Raw genomic sequence first — 16,771 nt, 5'->3', positions numbered from 1 at the left:
TTGCCTCTTTTTGCTTCGTCTTGGCACTTCCGTAGTCCTGACATTTCTGGTCGAGCGTGAAGCCCGTTCTTTCTTTGGAGAACGAGGGAAAATCTGATGTTTAGTCACCGTTTCTCTGCGCGGCCTGAAAACGTCTTTGTTTTTGTGTAGTGACTGATTTTATCTGGACTTCTCCAGCCCCATGGCAAGGCAAGGCAAGGCAAGTTTATTTGTAGAGCACAATTCATGCACAAGGCAATTCAAAGTACTTCACAGTTGCATAAAATTACAAGAAACCAGATAAAATCAATAAAACATCAACATAAAATTCATTAATTGCTGTATAAGGCAGGAGTGCAGATACAATACTTTCAGTCATATGCACGGGCAAAAAGAACTGTTTTCAGCCTGGATTTGAACATTGTCAGAGTTGAGGCCTGTCTCACGTCCTCGTGAAGACTGTTCCAGATTTTAGCTGCATGAAACTGTTTATTATTGACTCTGGGAACCACCAGGAGGCCCTCCCTGAAGTTCTCAGGGCCCGAGATGGTTCATACGGTTCTAACATGTCAGAGATGTACTTTGATGTGAATCCATGAAAAGACTTGTAACAAGCAGAGCTGTTTTAAATTCTATTCTCTGAGTGACAGGAAGTCAGTGCAGAGAACGGAGCACTGGACTAATTTGTACAGCGCCTCTGCCTCGTTAACTGATAGGAGAAAAGGGGCGGGCACAATTCATGGCGGCACCCACGCGAACTTCTGGAATAAGGTGAATATGGAAGTACTACAGCAATGGCGGCCAATGGCGGCCCCTAGTGTCGTCGTGGTGAATCTCTGCTACAGGCATTGTACATTGGTTAGTGCAGATGTTTGCAGTCATGACAGCACTTCTGTCAGTCTCCCCCAGGGGAAACTAAAGCTACTTACGTACCTCAAGCACCTGCCCCTTTGCCCTTTAAGTGCCCTTCTCAAGACCATTTTTTCCCCCTAGCCGATATTAAGTATTGTTTCTTTTATTGTTCTTAGATGTATGCCCTACTGAGCCAACATGTGCTGAAGATACAGGGGGGGGGGTTTGCCCTCTTGTCTTGGTTGAGCACCTGCCCCTCAAAATGTCTGTGCACACCACTGCTAAGAGACCTCCCCTCTCAGGCTCTTTACGGTGGCCTGGTGTCAATGAGTGCTCCTCCACACGACCACTGCCGGCACCTGCCTGCTCACAACACACACTCTCTACTATACGAGCTTTCAGTATCTATGAGAAAGTTCAAAGCATCTATTTTTTACTACAGTCTCTTTGATGAAACATCTGTGCTAACCTATGCACCAGGATGTTCAGCGCACTGTGAGCTGCATTCACTTCCCTGTGCTGTTCCAGTGTCACAATGGAAGTGCCTTTCCGCCTCTATGAAATGCAAAACGCAAACTTACGCCTGGAAATAAACTCTTGTTATTCGCAGTACACGCTCGGATTATTCTTTTTACGCTCTAAGGTATATCATAGCACATACTCACTCGCGTAGACCTCTCAGTGAAGGAAAACAGACCCTGGAATATCGTTTCCTCTGCTCTGTCTTTATTGTGTGGATAAAGCATAAGAAGGGCAATATTCTAGCAGCCTTAAAGACGCAGGTTTACAGACTGTTGACATGAGGGTCCTGCATCTTCAGCCTGGAGCTACACGACATGACTCTGCTATATCCACTGCCAGCTTTTCATCTTCATCTGACAAAATATTTCCCAAATAAATGGGGTAGCCTCGTAATTGTTACGATTTGATCACTTTACTGAGTTGTAACTTTAGCTTAGGTTACAACTCATGCAGCAGCTCAAACTCCTCTTAACTCCGCCTCCTTCACTCGCGCCTGGTGCTTACACTACGCTAGTATTAAGCCCAATGAAGGCTCACCGTGGGGGGCTTTTCATTAATATCAGGAGAAAGGGTACCGCTTTAGAATACAGTCCGCGAGTTCCAGGTGTAAGTACGGGTAGCAAGAAAGTAATTACACATGTAAGTACAGGTACTCTTATGCTCCGTCCACACCAAACTCGTTTTGGCGCCTCCAAAGCGTCAGGTTTACATTTAAAATACATGGAGGACGCGCCTCCGGGGGGCGTCAAGATGTCCCGCAGCGCGTCACGCGCCTCCTCCGCGGCGCGTTTGGAGGTTTTTCGCGCTTGGTGAGCGTTTGACGCGCCTCGAGGGCGTCGAGCGCGGCCGACGCTCGGGTTGGGAAATGTTGAACTTTTTGGCGAAATTCGCGAGCGTCGACCAATCAGGAGCTTTCTCCCCATAGTGACGTACGTTGTAGCTAAGCCACCGGGGCAGATTCTACGCCAGCCCCACAGATGTCAACAAGTCACAAGTCACGGACGAAGCTTCTTTGTGAACCGGAGCTACAGCCGCTCTGGGACTTTTTTTTTTTAGAAAGACACATCAGTGCTTCTTTATCTAAACACCAGGATTAAAAGCGGCGGAAGTACCGTTGATAGCGACTCTCGTCCGAGCGCAGCTCCTGGAGCAAATGGTGAAACTCGCCAAACTGAGAACGCCTTCGGACGATCTCATGAATCCAGACACGGCGCCGACGAGCCCGTAGACGACGTTGTCTGGCTTTATGAAGCAATAAAAGCCAAGCCACTCTCTCTATGTCCTCCATGTTGATAACTGATAACTGACAACGGCTCCCAACGCGCTCCACGACGACGCTCTTGACGCGCGTCGAGAGCGTCTTGACGCTTGGTTACGAGCGTCTGACTTGAATGAGCACAGGCGTCCAACAACGGGCGTGACGCGCGTTTTTGACGCCCAAATCGAGTTTGGTGTGGACGGAGCATTACATGTGTAACAAGGGGGAACAATGTGTAACAAGGAAGTACAAAGGGGAACAATGTGTAACAATGAAGTACAAAGTGTTACAAGGGGGAACAATGTGTAACAATGAAGTACAAAGTGTTACAAGGGGGAACAATGTGTAACAAGGAAGTACAAAGTGTCGCAAAGGGGAACAATGTGTAACAATGTAGTACAAAGTGTTACAAGGGGGAACAATGTGTAACAAGGAAGTACAAAGTGTTACAAGGGGGAACAATGTGTAACAAGGAAGTACAAAGTGTTACAAGGGGGAACAATGTGTAACAAGGAAGTACAAAGTGTTACAAAGGGGGAACAATGTGTAACAAGGAAGCACAAAGTGTCACAAAGAGGAACAATGTGTAACAAGGAAGTACAAAGTGTTACAAAGAGGAACAATGTGTAACAAGGAAGCACAAAGTGTCACAAAGAGGAACAATGTGTAACAAGGAAGTACAAAGTGTCACAAAGTGGAACAATGTGTAACAAGGAAGTACAAAGTGTCACAAAGGGGGAACAATGTGTAACAAGGAAGTACAAAGTGTTACAAGGGGGAACAATGTGTAACAAGGAAGTGCAAAGTGTCACAAAGGGGAACAATGTGTAACAAGGAAGTACAAAGTGTCACAAAGGGGAACAATGTGTAACAAGGAAGTGCAAAGTGTCACAAAGTGGAACAATGTGTAACAAGGAAGTACAAAGTGTCACAAAGGGGGAACAATGTGTAACAAGGAAGTACAAAGTGTCACAAAGGGGAACAATGTGTAACAAGGAAGTACAAAGTGTTACAAAGGGAAACAATGTGTAACAAGGAAGTACAAAGGGGAACAATGTGTAACAAGGAAGTACAAAGTGTTACAAAGGGGAACAATGTGTAACAAGGAAGTACAAAGTGTTACAAAGGGAAACAATGTGTAACAAGGAAGTACAAAGTGTCACAAAGGGGAACAATGTGTAACAAGGAAGTGCAAAGTGTCACAAAGGGAAACAATGTGTAACAAGGAAGTACAAAGTGTTACAAAGGGAAACAATGTGTAACTTTGTACTTCCTTGTTACACATTGTTCCCCCTGTTACAAGTTTCAAGAGTACCTTTACCCCACACAGGCCAACAGGAAGTGGGCCTGAACACAGAGCCGTGTGAGCCTAATGCCGCCATGTTCAGCACCAGCACATCTCCTCTCTGTCCACACTGACATGAAGTGAAGAAAATGGCGCTCATTTCTCACTGTTTTTCATGATCTACTGAAATAACAGCGTGTCATCCGCTTCCCTGACTGCATCATCTGACGCACACTCCCAGTGGAATTTTGTCCTGTCCCGTCAGTGGAGAGCTTCACTCCCGTCCCGTGGGAACCCAGATGATCATCCTCTAATTTAGGACAGTATATTTAAACAGCTGTTTCACAGGAAGCCGCTCTGTTCACCAAATCAAACATGTACGAAAACCTTGAAAAACACAATTGGAAAATAAATTATTGCTATTAATTTGCTCGATAATATTTTTCCCCAAGATTGAGTCAACAAAATGTAAGCCTGGGAACGGTGAAGAGAATATTCTCCAATTATAATTGAAACTGCAATTCAGACGACCGTATTGACTTGTTGGGCTCCACCAAACAGTTCAATATTTTGTTATTCCTCAATACTCATTTCCTTCCTGCTCCCCGGAGGTTGGAGAGGGCAATCTTTTTTTTTTTTTTAAATGACATTTGAAACTTTCTTGAAAACCAACAGCTTCCCAAAACAAAAACATTTTCTTAGAGACAAAACCACTTAAACCTATTCATCTTATTTCTTCCTTTTATTCTAATAGTAGTAAATGTAGTTTCAAGCCTTCAGTAACGGCTAAGATAGGCAACTAAATAAACCAACATAATCAATAGATACAGACGGCATCTCTGGAATCGCCCACATATGGTCATTTTTGAAAACAGTTAAAGGGGAAAACAATTTTGAAAAAAATGAAAATTATCTCTAATTATTCAAAAACTACTGTAACAAAAGCTGAATTATGAATATAGTTTTCGACTAAATAATGATACAAAGACATGGGGAGGAGCAAAGTGGTTCAACAGCCCATAAATACATGAATAACGGACAATGCTAACATGATGCTACATGTTAGCATCGGGCTAATGCTAACGGTTAGCTAGCGCTTGCTGCAACTGCCGTTTTTTCACTTCTACTGAACAATGTGCTGTGAGAAAATATCCATATGGGCCCGATTTACACTTGACTTTATTTTTGTGTGATAAATAAGTTGATATTCCACCAGAAGATGGCTAAAAAGAGTGGAAAATTGTGTTTCTCTAAAGATTCTATTTTCCCCCTCGGCGAAGCCACGCCCCCTTCTATGACGAGATGCCGTCTGTATTATTCCGCCCCGCCCACTTTTGCCACTTTTTGCGTTGTCTCGGCACCTCGTTGTCCAGACACTTCCGGTCGAGCGCGAAGCCCGTTCATTTTAACGGAGAACGAGGGAAAATATTCTCCGCTCAAATCTGATGTTTAGTCGATTGATTTGTGTAAAATGGCCGATGTTCATTTGCACCGACATGTCGACACTGCAGCGTTTCTCTGTGCGCCTGAAAACGGCTTTGTTTTCGTGTAGTGACTGATTTTATGTGGACTTCTCCAGCCCCATGTTAACACATAGGAGAAAAGGGGCGGGCACAATTCATGGCGACGCCCACGCGAGCCTACGGAATAAGGTGAATAGGAGTAAGGCTTATTAAATGTCGTTACATGCCATCAGCTCAACTTCAACAGTTCACATCAAGAAAAATGATTTTCTTAAGAATTACTTTCTTACTCACTCAAGTTGAGGAATTCCTATTGAATATTTCGACATACAAAGTACGTTCACTGTAAAAATTAAGAAACTGCTTCTCTTTACAATTACTTAATCAAGATCACTAATGCCCACTAAACAAAAAAAAATGAACAGCCACTATAAACATGTCCAGCCACTATAAACATGTACAGCCACTTTATAAACAGTAAAACAGTTTTGAAATGTCAACAGCTTGTTACATTTCAAACACTTTTCAGTATTTGAAATTCAAAGGTTTTTCTATCAAATCTCATCAGAACAGCACTTTATATCAGAACTCTTATTTCAACAAGAAGGGCTCTTAAAGCATTTTCTGAAGACAGGTGCAAGTCCAAAAGTGAAGGAAATCTGAGCTGTCTTGTTTGTCTGAAACATTATGTCTGAAGACAGATTTGGAATCTTTTCTTTATCCGTCATGTCGTACAAAACATGACAAAGTTTAGCTTTACAGTGGACTCATTCAGCCAAATCAATGCCTTTTCTTGTCATGTTTTAAATTAGAATACATTTAAGTGCACGAAAAATGTTTTTTTAAAGGAGGGACAGGCTGTTCACATTCAAACTATATTTCTTGGTGATATTAATAAAGTAAGTGCTTCATGTGCAATTGTACAAACAAAATTGCATTGGGTTATGGTGCGTTCCAGGCAACTGGTAAACTTCCAACCTCCAACTAGGAAAAATGCCATTGAAAGTGGTAATTACAAATTGTAAACTCGGAGAACTCCAGAGAGCTCCGAGTTCGGATATGAGCTGAAGACAGCAATGTAAATAGGACATGGTGAATTTCAAAATATTTCAAATAGAATTTGCATGATTTATTGGTAACAGGAGTGACGTCACATGAATGCCTCCAACTCTCCAAATTTCCAGAAACTGTTAAGAATGTAAACTATAGAAGAGACAGAGTCAGTGATGTTTTTCTGATGTAACAACTTCTCGAATGATGTCAGCAGTAAACATTATTCATTTGTGTTGGGTTTTTGTAGAGGCTCGCTGTCCCAGAAATAGGAGAATACTTGGAACTTAAGAATGTTTTGTGTCTCTCCAGGTGCAGTTGATCCACTACAACCAGGACCTGTACGCCAACTACACCGAGGCCGCCAAGAGTCCGCACGGCATCGCTGTGGTCTCCCTCTTCGTCAAGGTGCAAACTCTTTTCCACTAAAATAAAATACAGTTATTTACTGCAGAACCTCACAAAGCAGTTGAAAATGTAGCAGATTTTGGTGTCGTGACAAACAACATTGTGAAACTGAAGCTTTCCATCGTAGACAAAAGTACTTAAGCCGTAATCTGTACTGGAGTCTCTCAGTTTAAGATGGATCAAACTCCCAGCCTCAAACAACGTGCTTCACTCAGCTCCTTGCAAAGACAAAGGCTGTGTTTGCAAAGAAACTAAGCAACAACTGCTCAAGAGGCTTATGTTTGGGAAACCCAAAAAGTGTTTGTGAATCATTTTCTATTTTAAACGTGACACAGACAGAGATCCATCATTTAATTCCATAATTGATCATCTCACATCCATAAACCACAGTCCTGACAAATGTGTGATGTGAGACACACACTTGGTGTTTCTTATAAATGTTTGCACCACGTGTGAGACCCAGGCCCTAAATGAACATGTCAGATCCTGGACGGCATCAGGGCCACAGATTTACGTGTGTGAAATCCTGGTTTCACAGACGCCACAGTAACAGGGTGAAAGCTGATGCCAAAGTCTTTTAATAAAACTCTAGATAGGACATGACCATTGTAATACTTTGGAACAAATGGCAGTTCTGGCGGCCATCTTGTGACTGGCCCTTCTAACCCAGGTCAATGTAATTAAATGGAAACACCACTTATTTCCTTGATGCTGTTTTGATCTATTTTGAGTTATTTCATGACTCTTTGATAATTGTGACTGACCTTATGTCAGATCTGAAAAGAAAATAACATTTTGCACTTTTTCAGACTTTAACTCCATTTGTTCATGGATTTTCCTCTGACGCTTCAATTCACTTCTATTTATATTAAATATAACATTTTAAACAGTATTTCTGTACTTTTTAACACTACCATGTTGTAACACGACCAGTATTGAACATGGGACAGTGATACAGTGAATGCTAATTCTGAACCTTGGGAATCAATGGAGAAAACAAAGCTAATGCAATGCTTAACAACATTACAAAAACAAGACATTTCAAAGAAAATGAGCTGATCCAGACTGAGATACGAGACTTAGAAGTAATAAAACAATCACAAACTATGAGTTTGTCTCACATTCTGCCGTTGAATCAATGAAAATGACGCTCCTGGTTTAGCAGTGGTTGCTATAGAGGTTAGCATTGCCTCAAATGTGATTTCCAATGTAGAGTTTTACTAAAGCTCTTTCCTCTAGCCGAGGAAAAGCTGGATGTGAGTGTAGAGGAGCAGAGGTGGTAGAGAGTTTCCTAATCTCAAGTGGCAATTGTAAACATCGTACATGTTCGTTACTTACGGCTTCTGATATTGGAGGCTCCACCTCAGCAAATAGTCATTGCACATCGTACTGACACCACACGTCGGCCTAAAAACTGGGCTAAAACTCCCCTAGTATGTCCCTGGCTTATGAAAGAAAAGATCAGGTGCTCACATTCTTTGAAGAGGTTTGGTCATTTTAATTCTTTAAAAACAGCCTTCTTCAGGGCGTCTGCGAAATAGGAAGTACATAAAAAGCACTTGCAGCTGTCAGTCAGACGTTCATCTCCATCTTAAAGCCACCAAACACCCCTTTGAAGATGGTCCGGACAGAATTTTAACCAAGGGGAGAAGGTGGTGTGAGAGAGTCGGGAAAGATGCCGTTTTTGTGAAGAAAGAAAACCCTTCAACGAATCGTCATGAGAGCTTTTCCATTCGACTTGTATTTGATTTACAGTAGCCAACAAAGGAGCTATCGTGCTAATGGGTCTGAAACACAGCCGGGGCGGGACAATGAACTAATCTTTGTAACTAATCCATTATTTATATTTGGCTGTCAAAGATATTGGCATTTTTCTCAATTTTACTGAAAAATGCCTTGTTTTTGTATGAAGACATGAAATGAAAGAAAACTTGTGATACATTTTCCCTCATATTTATGTCAATGTTCGAGAGCAAAAGTTTACGATTGGTATACCTCCAAATTATTATCTTTCCCCTGCAGTGTCTCGCCTGGACGAGCAGATTCCATGTCAGTGTGACCAGAGTTGCTGGTAGAGAGTCGCAAAGCTTTTACAATAATGATGGTGGTGCCAATGACGAGCGAAACCCCTCATTGTTAGATCTGTACACTGTATTAAGCCAGATACTAAAAGACCATTAGTTGCTGACGAAGCCTGGTGACTAAAGCAACCAAAGACCAACGACGGCTTAAGAACTTTTGTCTACGATAATGAAAAAGTGAATGCTTGATCAAGAACATGCTCTAGGATCTACAAATCTACAATCTTTGTTGTTGCATGTTCTTATTTACATGTACTACTTGTATTGTTTAATTCATATTACACATATTTCAGTCTTCACTCCAAACACGGCAGAGAGAGCGGAGGTTGGGACATAAACATGAAGTGTTCCCTCTAAACACCACAGCAGCAGCAGCAGATGCAGGATTATAACTCTCACTGTGACAGATATTTTAGTTCTGCCGGCGTCTAAAGGCTATTGTGTTACTTTAAAGGCCTGAGAGGCACCCAGAGCATATGGCTACTTAGTATGCGTAAATAAAAGTACTTAAGCGCTCCTGATCACAGCTGTTGGACTCCATTCTACCAGAGTTCTGATTCTACTAGAAAGGCGACAGGGAAACACTGCAAAGCTGATTCTTTCTGTACAGTATTTAGGTTTTTTAGCAGGCGCAGAGAGTGGACGTTAGCACTAGCTCATTTAGCATTAGCTCATTTGGCATTAGCTAGTGCGTTGCAATTAGCCTATTGATTTAACATGGAACCAAGGTTATAGCTGCACTACAGAGATGTTCAGTGTTGTACCTGAACGTTTTCATTGAACGAAAGTTCATGAACGCGTTCATATTTTGGGCGAACGTGAACCGAACGCACAGTGTTACTGCCTGATGAACGAATACATGAACGCGTTCATTCTGGTGTCTGTGAACGGCATTTCCCGTTCTATTTACGTTCGTTCATTATGGTGCCAGATTTCTTATATCAGTGAATATAAAACCTCGCCGTGCAGTCAGAGTTTACCAGCGGGTCTAAACTCTGGCGGGTCTATGGTGTAGCTCGCGCTAGCTCCGCTCCGCCCCCGCGCCAACAGTGTCTGTGGCGGTGACCTCTGCTGTTTATGGCCCTGGCACAGGCCCTGGCACACCGGTAACCAGCGGGTCCGCACGGTGCCCGCGAGCAGCCACAGAGTGAGGTTACGAAGCGAGTTTCCCTTGTCTGTGGCTCCGAACTCCTGTCTGCTCCGCGGTGCCACTCATTTGCATAAAGCCACAATGTGGAGTCTTTTAACTACAAATTAGCTCCTAAAACAATCTTATTCACATGATTAATTTCCCAAATTAACAAATGCAATTGAATATTTGTAGCTTCATTTTCCACTAAGAATTTACCAATTAAACTTAAAAAATAAATAAATGAATAGATAATAAAATAATATATGATTAGCAAAGATATCCAAAATCCACTCCTAAAACAGTGACATGCTGACATGAAAGAGCTGCATAACACTAAGTGAGGAGGCCATAATATTTTTTGACTCATGGCTGAAGTCAACTTTCTCCAGCTGTCCCAAGGTTGGCAAACATCTCAAAATACTTCAGACTGTTGCTTTAAGATATGGAATATAAAAATATTTCCCTGAGAGGGGAAATATACTTCTCACCTATTTCACCCCTGACCCGTTTTCATGCCTGAATAACAGCTCGCAGCAAAAAAACAACAACTAAGAACTAGTTCATTTGTGGAACTATGAACGAACTATTTACTATAAACAATTATGAACTATGAACGATTCACGTCCATTTTGAAAACTTGTGAACTGAACTTTGAACTAGTTCATGTATAAAATGAACTTTCCCAACACTGGAGATGGTATGGCCTTACATCATGACCCTATATGATAATTAGAGATTTAAATTTGTGAATTTGCCTAGTTTACAAAAGTGTTCAAAAACATGTAGAGCTTCATGTCTGAGTGCGGACATGAATTTCTGACTGCTTAAATTTCAGTCAGAAATGTAAGCACAGCGCCGGCACCAAACGTAGAGTCCATTGTTTTGTTAGCACATCATTATGCTGACATACCGCTCGTTTAGCTCTGTAGGGAGAGCAACTGGTTAGTAGCTAGAAGGTCGTGAGATCGAATCAGACGGGAGGCAGTTCTTTTGTGATGGTTCGATTGACTGGACACCCACTGGTTAACCCCCTAACTCCCACCTGAACCGAGCACATTTTCTCCAGTTTGGCTTAACCCAGTTCCAAAGCTTCTGGAAAAAAGCTGTGAAAATAGCAACAAAACTGAGATGAAAAAAATTATGGAAATGTGACAAAAAAGTGAGAAAACATTGATAAAAAAAGTGAGTAAAAATTTATGAAAAAGTGGTAAAAAATTCACAAAAATGTCACAAGAAATTGACGAAAAAATGGACGAAAAAATGACAAAAATGTGACAAAAGAAAGACAAAAAATGTGACAGTAAAATGACAAAAATGTGACAAAAGATGACAAAAATGTAACAAAAAAATGACAAAAATGTGATAAAAATTTGACAAAGAAACGACAAAAATGTGACAAAAAATGACAAAAAAATGACAATTTTTGACAATAATGTGACAAAAATGTGATAAAAATGTGACAAAAAAATGACAAAATGTGATTAAAAAAATGACGAAAAAATGACAAAAATGTGACAAAATGTGACAAAAATGGACGAAAAAATGGACAAAAAAACGACAAAAAAGTTACAAAAATGAGTTGAATACCCAACAAAAAAAATAATGGAGAAAAAGAAATCTGATGACGTGAGGAAAAAGATCCTCTCGGTTCAGGTGGGAGTTAAGAGGTTAAACATAAACGCAGTGTTATATGTCCTTTACTGTCACAAGCAGAACACATTCTTACTCATCAGATCTTGATCAGACTTCATTTTGAGATGGTTTTCAGTAACACTTCTGTTAAACAGCTCATTCGTGATGATTTGGTTCACATTTCTGAACTAGAATAAATCAGCACAGTCAGTGTTAAGTTAACTCTTGTCAGGCTTACTGGTCTCATGCTTTTTCCCCACCTGATGACGCCTTCTCAAAGTAGCCTATACCAACACTGTGTGATACAGTGTGACACAATCATGAAAGTGTGTGACGACACTTTGAGGTGTCATCTGCCCATCACTACTGAGGGACACTGACAGTCACAGGGACTTACCTGCTGACCAACAAACAGGCTTCGCTTTTTCTTCTCCGCTTTGTGCGAGTGTTCCTCCAGCTCAGGGTTTCTCTTTTCCGCTGCTTCGACTAGGTTTTTGAATTTTACTTTACGATGCTGATGCAGTGATTTCCCGGTACTGCAAATATTTCTACACTGCAAAAAGCACCCTACTAACAACAAGGAAAAAAATCTAAGACATTTTGTCTTGTTTTAAGGAAAAAATTTTGCCAGTGGGGTCAGCATTTTTTTCTTGCTAAGAATTCTTATTTCTAGAATATTTTTCTAGAAAGAAACACTAAATTTAAGCAAATAAATAGCTAGAATTAAGCAAAATGTCCTCAGAAAATTGAATAATTTAAGGAAAACATTCTTATTTAGGGAGAAATTGTGGGTATTTTACTTAAATGTTGCTTGATTTAAGTAAAATGTTCTAAATTACACACATTATTGAGCAAAATGTTCTTAATAAATACTAATATTTAAGGTAAATATTGCCCGGGGACCCATCTCCATGATGTGGAGCCAGGCTGATGGTCAGAATCACCTGCCTGGAGGATTCACCTATTGTACATGTTTTTAGTGGTAGGGGAAACGTACGCAGAGACGGGGAGAACATGCTCCACACAGAAAGGCCCCGTCCTGGTGGGAATCGAACCCGGGACCTTCGAGCGAGTGAAGCTGAGGCTCTAACTAAGTTGTTGTGATCTTATTTTTTCTTAAAATAAGAAAAAATATTCTTTGTCTAAAGCTGAAGAAGATTCAAAAACAATTTCTTTCTTGCTACAAGAAATTTTTTTTAGCAAATATATCTGAACACGAAATGGCTAGATTTTATTTCCTATAACAGGTAAGACATTTTTTACTTGCTTAGAATCCACTTTTTTCAGCGTACAGTTCTGGCACAACGGCACACTGATGTTTCTGTCCCAGCCTCAGGTCTCCCTCCTGGGTTTTCCCATGAGCTGCTCCACTCAACACTGACCTATAGCATTTTGGAAGTAAGGAACTGTGGGTGTCAAATTGCGATTGCAGTTAGACATTTGACCCAGTGCTTATTTACGCTCTGATAAAGTGCATCCTTTCCAGCTGTCGATATAGAGCGATGAATATTTGATGTGTTTTCTCCCTGTGGTTGCAGCTCTCGGAGAACTCCAACTCGTTCCTGAACCGCATGCTCAACAGGGACACCATCACGCGCATCAACTACAAACGTGAGTCTAACACAAGAGCAACGCCCCGCCTCGTCATGGGCAGGGGGGCATGCTTGTCAGTTCACGTACATGCAGTTCAGACTGACTGGTGTGTTCACATTTCTTGGTCTGTCCGCTCGGGTAATCTCTTCATCCAGTAGCTTGGAGACTTTTCCACTTCAACATAACATTGATTGATTTACAGACCCTTGGCTTTGTGAATGTAAATGTGTACACACTGTAGTCTTTGAACCAAACATACGGTGAATGCTCTAATATAGGCCCGGGCCTTTATTTACTCAAGGGCATCTAGGACCAGGCCTTTATTGGAACCAGGCCACAATTAGTGACAGGCCTTTATTTCTATTTGAGCAAAACGGACGACCAGGAAAATGTAGAAAAACGAGATTTGTGTCCATTTGCACCTAAAATATTAGGTTCATTTATTAATTAACATTTCAAACCCTCTCCCAGCGGCTGGAACATTGACGCCTTTTATTTTGTCGGGACAACAGGAAGTGTTTCGTTGCTGTTAGCGGAACATTGACTTCAATGTCACTGCAGGTTTCTGTTCCGTTTTTACCGCGGACCGGATTATTTGCTGTTATCTGGTGTAAAAGGCGAGTTTAGACGGAGCGTTTGTGTTTGTGATCGATCATGAGACTGACCCGAGAAAAGACGAGACGCTCGCGCTGATGGGAGGAGTTATTTTGAGGCGTGGGACTGACCTGCACACGGAGCAGCTGGACGTGCTTTGAAGACGCGATGGAGACTTTATTAAAACCCTGGAGGGTCACACAACATTTGTTGCTCACCCTGTTTCCACAAATAGTCACAGGAGGTTTGAAAAGTGGTTAAATCTGTGTCAAAGTTACGCTCGGATCAGCTCCTCCGCAGCGTCCCCATCGGCCCGGGTTCCCATTTGTTACTTCCTGCACGTGAGTTTTCATCTACACCAGTATGAGACAAATTCCTAACATGGGGAATATTTCTACCGCTATAGTTTCTAATAAAAGCCCCGGCCTGTTTTAGAGACCGGCTTTAATTTGCCTCCGCCAGCCGCGAACCCGGCCACTGTTAGAGACCCGGCCGCTACTGGAATACAGGCCAGTATGAGAGAATTTACGGTGTGCGTTCCCCTGGTTTGTTCAGACGACGCGTTCCTGCTGATGGGGCTGAACATCGCCGAGCTGTATCCGGACACGACCCGCTACATCACCTACGAGGGCTCCATCACTGTGCCCCCCTGCTACGAGACGGTCACATGGATCCTCATCAACAAGCCCATCTACGTCACTCAGATGCAGGTACGACGTCAACATCCGCTCGTCGCCGTGACAACATCTTTGGCATGAGTGTTTGTATATAGTCCATAAAACACCTCTCTAGGAACTTAAAGGAACAGGCCAACATTTTCCATACTGTTCTCGCCTGAGTTTAGACGAGTTGATACGCACCTGTCTGGTCTTTGTGCGTGCCCTCAGTCACGCAAAACGACCAAAGATGTCGTTAGCATTTGGCCTCTCCCAGTATGTTCCTATAGCTCCAAACAAGTTAGAAGCGACCAAGCTTTTCCACGGGCACAAAGTCCAGACAGGTACACATCAAGTCGTCTAAGCTCAGGTAAGAACTTATCTCAGGATGGAAAAACGGTGGCCTGTTCCTTTAAGTTTAGTTTATTTATTAGCTCGCCTGTCTTTGGGAGCACAAAAAGGAAAACTGCTCAAAACAAGATAAAAACAATGTTAGCTATTGTAGCATCTGAATGGCTCTGGTTCATGAACTTGGATTGCAACACTGTTACAGACACATATCGACCAATGAGTGGTGAGTAAAAGGGATTTTTGCTAGTTTTCTCGGTTAACATCTTAGTTTTAATGTCAGAGCAACAAAAAGAACAAACGTAAACTTTAAAATGCTTATTTTATGTTGTGTTGCTAGTGAACTGGAGATATCCAGGAAGTATCTACAACACGGCGGCGCAAAGGCCTTTTTCACACGCTTATTCATTCACAAATATTAGCATATTCGCATCCATATTTGATGACGCTGTTATGCAAAGATGGTCATTTCCTTTCTGGGAGACAGAGAAATGTACACGCACATGTGCAGACGTTGTTTTCTCCAAATGAGGTTTTCATTCTACTCTTAAAGAAGGGGTATTATGCTTTTTTCAATCACATAGCACCAGTCTATATCACACTACAATGATGACCAAACCTTCTGTTGGTCTGTAAATGCAGTAAATTAGAATAACTGCCTTGTATAAAATGGCTCTCTCAAAATGGCTGTAGTGAATGTCTTGAAATAGGCGTCTCTCTCTTTAAGAACCTCTGACTCTTTCCGACACGCCCCCTCCACACGCTGTCTGTGGCATCAGTGGGGAGGGGGTTCTGCTGAGGAGCAGTGGTTGGTTACTCGGCTGGTGACGAAAGCTCGGAGGCGTCTCCAGGAGGTGGGGGCGTTCCTAGGAGGACTCAGGCAAACCTATCCCTAAAATGGCCGCCATCAGAGTTTTTACAGATTACTCAAAAATACGTGAATGTGCCAAGGCAACACTTCAGGCATGTGTTTAATGAGGGAATGACATAATAACATGATGTAAAGCTTGAAAAAGTCAATTTTGCATAATACCCCCCCTTTAACAATTTGTTTTTAAAAATATTTTAAAGGTGCATTATGCAACTTTTTGTGGGGGAAAAAAGTTCATGCTTGTGCTTGTTTGACCTTGTAGTGACCCAGCGGATGTATGATGTGTGGTCAGCATGGCACCTCTACTTCCGCTTACAGTGGTCTCTACAGCATTCCAGGATCAATTGTTTTGTCGGTTTTCTGTTGGGGAGGGTCCCTTTGCAGTGAAAACCTTCCAAACAATTGATCCTGGAGCGTATCGAGACCACCGTGATCGGAAGCAGTGCCTCACTGACAGTTCATACAGCCGCTGGGTCACTACAATGTCAAAACGAACAAATACCAACTTTTTTTATCGATATCAAAAGTTGCATTATGCACCTTTAAGTCCTGGCTGATATCTTGAGCTTTGAACCCAAAAAAAACAGAAGACTTTTTTCCCACTTCCACAAGCTTATTCAAAAACTGAGCAAGATCCAAAATCCTTCCTCTGAAGAAATCTTTGTAACCAATATATCAACCAAATAAAACTATACATTTACGGCTCTGTCCATTATTAAGATTCCGTCGCTGGAAGAATCGGCAGTTTTTATGCATACGATGAAAACAGAAATGACAGAAAAAGTGCCGGCCTAATCTGCAGCATCTGACAGCTCCATGTTGTAATTATCACCGAGGCAAAGTCATAACATTGTTGACACCTGCCAAAAGAAAGCCCCATCCAGTTTATCTTTAAGTCTTTGCACATCACACTTTTATAATTCAGTGCGTGTGCGAAGTCCTAATGGAATAAATGAAAGCCCTGCTCTCCAGCTGGCGCGCAGCGGTCCGTGGACGCGAGCAAACGGATTAAAACATGAGCACTGCTGCTGCACACGAGTCTATAGG

General features: G+C 41.9%; 1 protein-coding gene and 1 long non-coding RNA gene across 3 annotated transcripts in view; both read left to right on the top strand.

Moving 5' to 3' along the window:
• Window positions 1-16,771, top strand: part of LOC306969663 (carbonic anhydrase-related protein 10-like) — a 221,140-nt gene that overhangs the window by 162,006 nt on the left and 42,363 nt on the right. For both annotated transcript variants that reach the window (XM_079565356.1, XM_079565357.1), the window contains exons 5-7: window positions 6,722-6,817; window positions 13,201-13,273; window positions 14,405-14,559. In XM_079565356.1, coding sequence (XP_079421482.1) covers window positions 6,722-6,817; window positions 13,201-13,273; window positions 14,405-14,559 — 324 coding nt within the window. The remainder of the gene's footprint in view (window positions 1-6,721; window positions 6,818-13,200; window positions 13,274-14,404; window positions 14,560-16,771) is intronic.
• LOC306969682 lies at window positions 2,825-3,780 on the top strand. Its single transcript, XR_013793340.1, has 3 exons — window positions 2,825-2,934; window positions 3,025-3,114; window positions 3,608-3,780. It is a non-coding gene; the product is annotated as an uncharacterized lncRNA (long non-coding RNA).

Source organism: Gobius niger (assembly GCF_951799975.1).
Source record: "Gobius niger genome assembly, chromosome: 10".
Lineage (NCBI taxonomy): Eukaryota > Metazoa > Chordata > Actinopteri > Gobiiformes > Gobiidae > Gobius > Gobius niger.
This window is presented reverse-complemented; position numbering and strand designations above follow the sequence as displayed.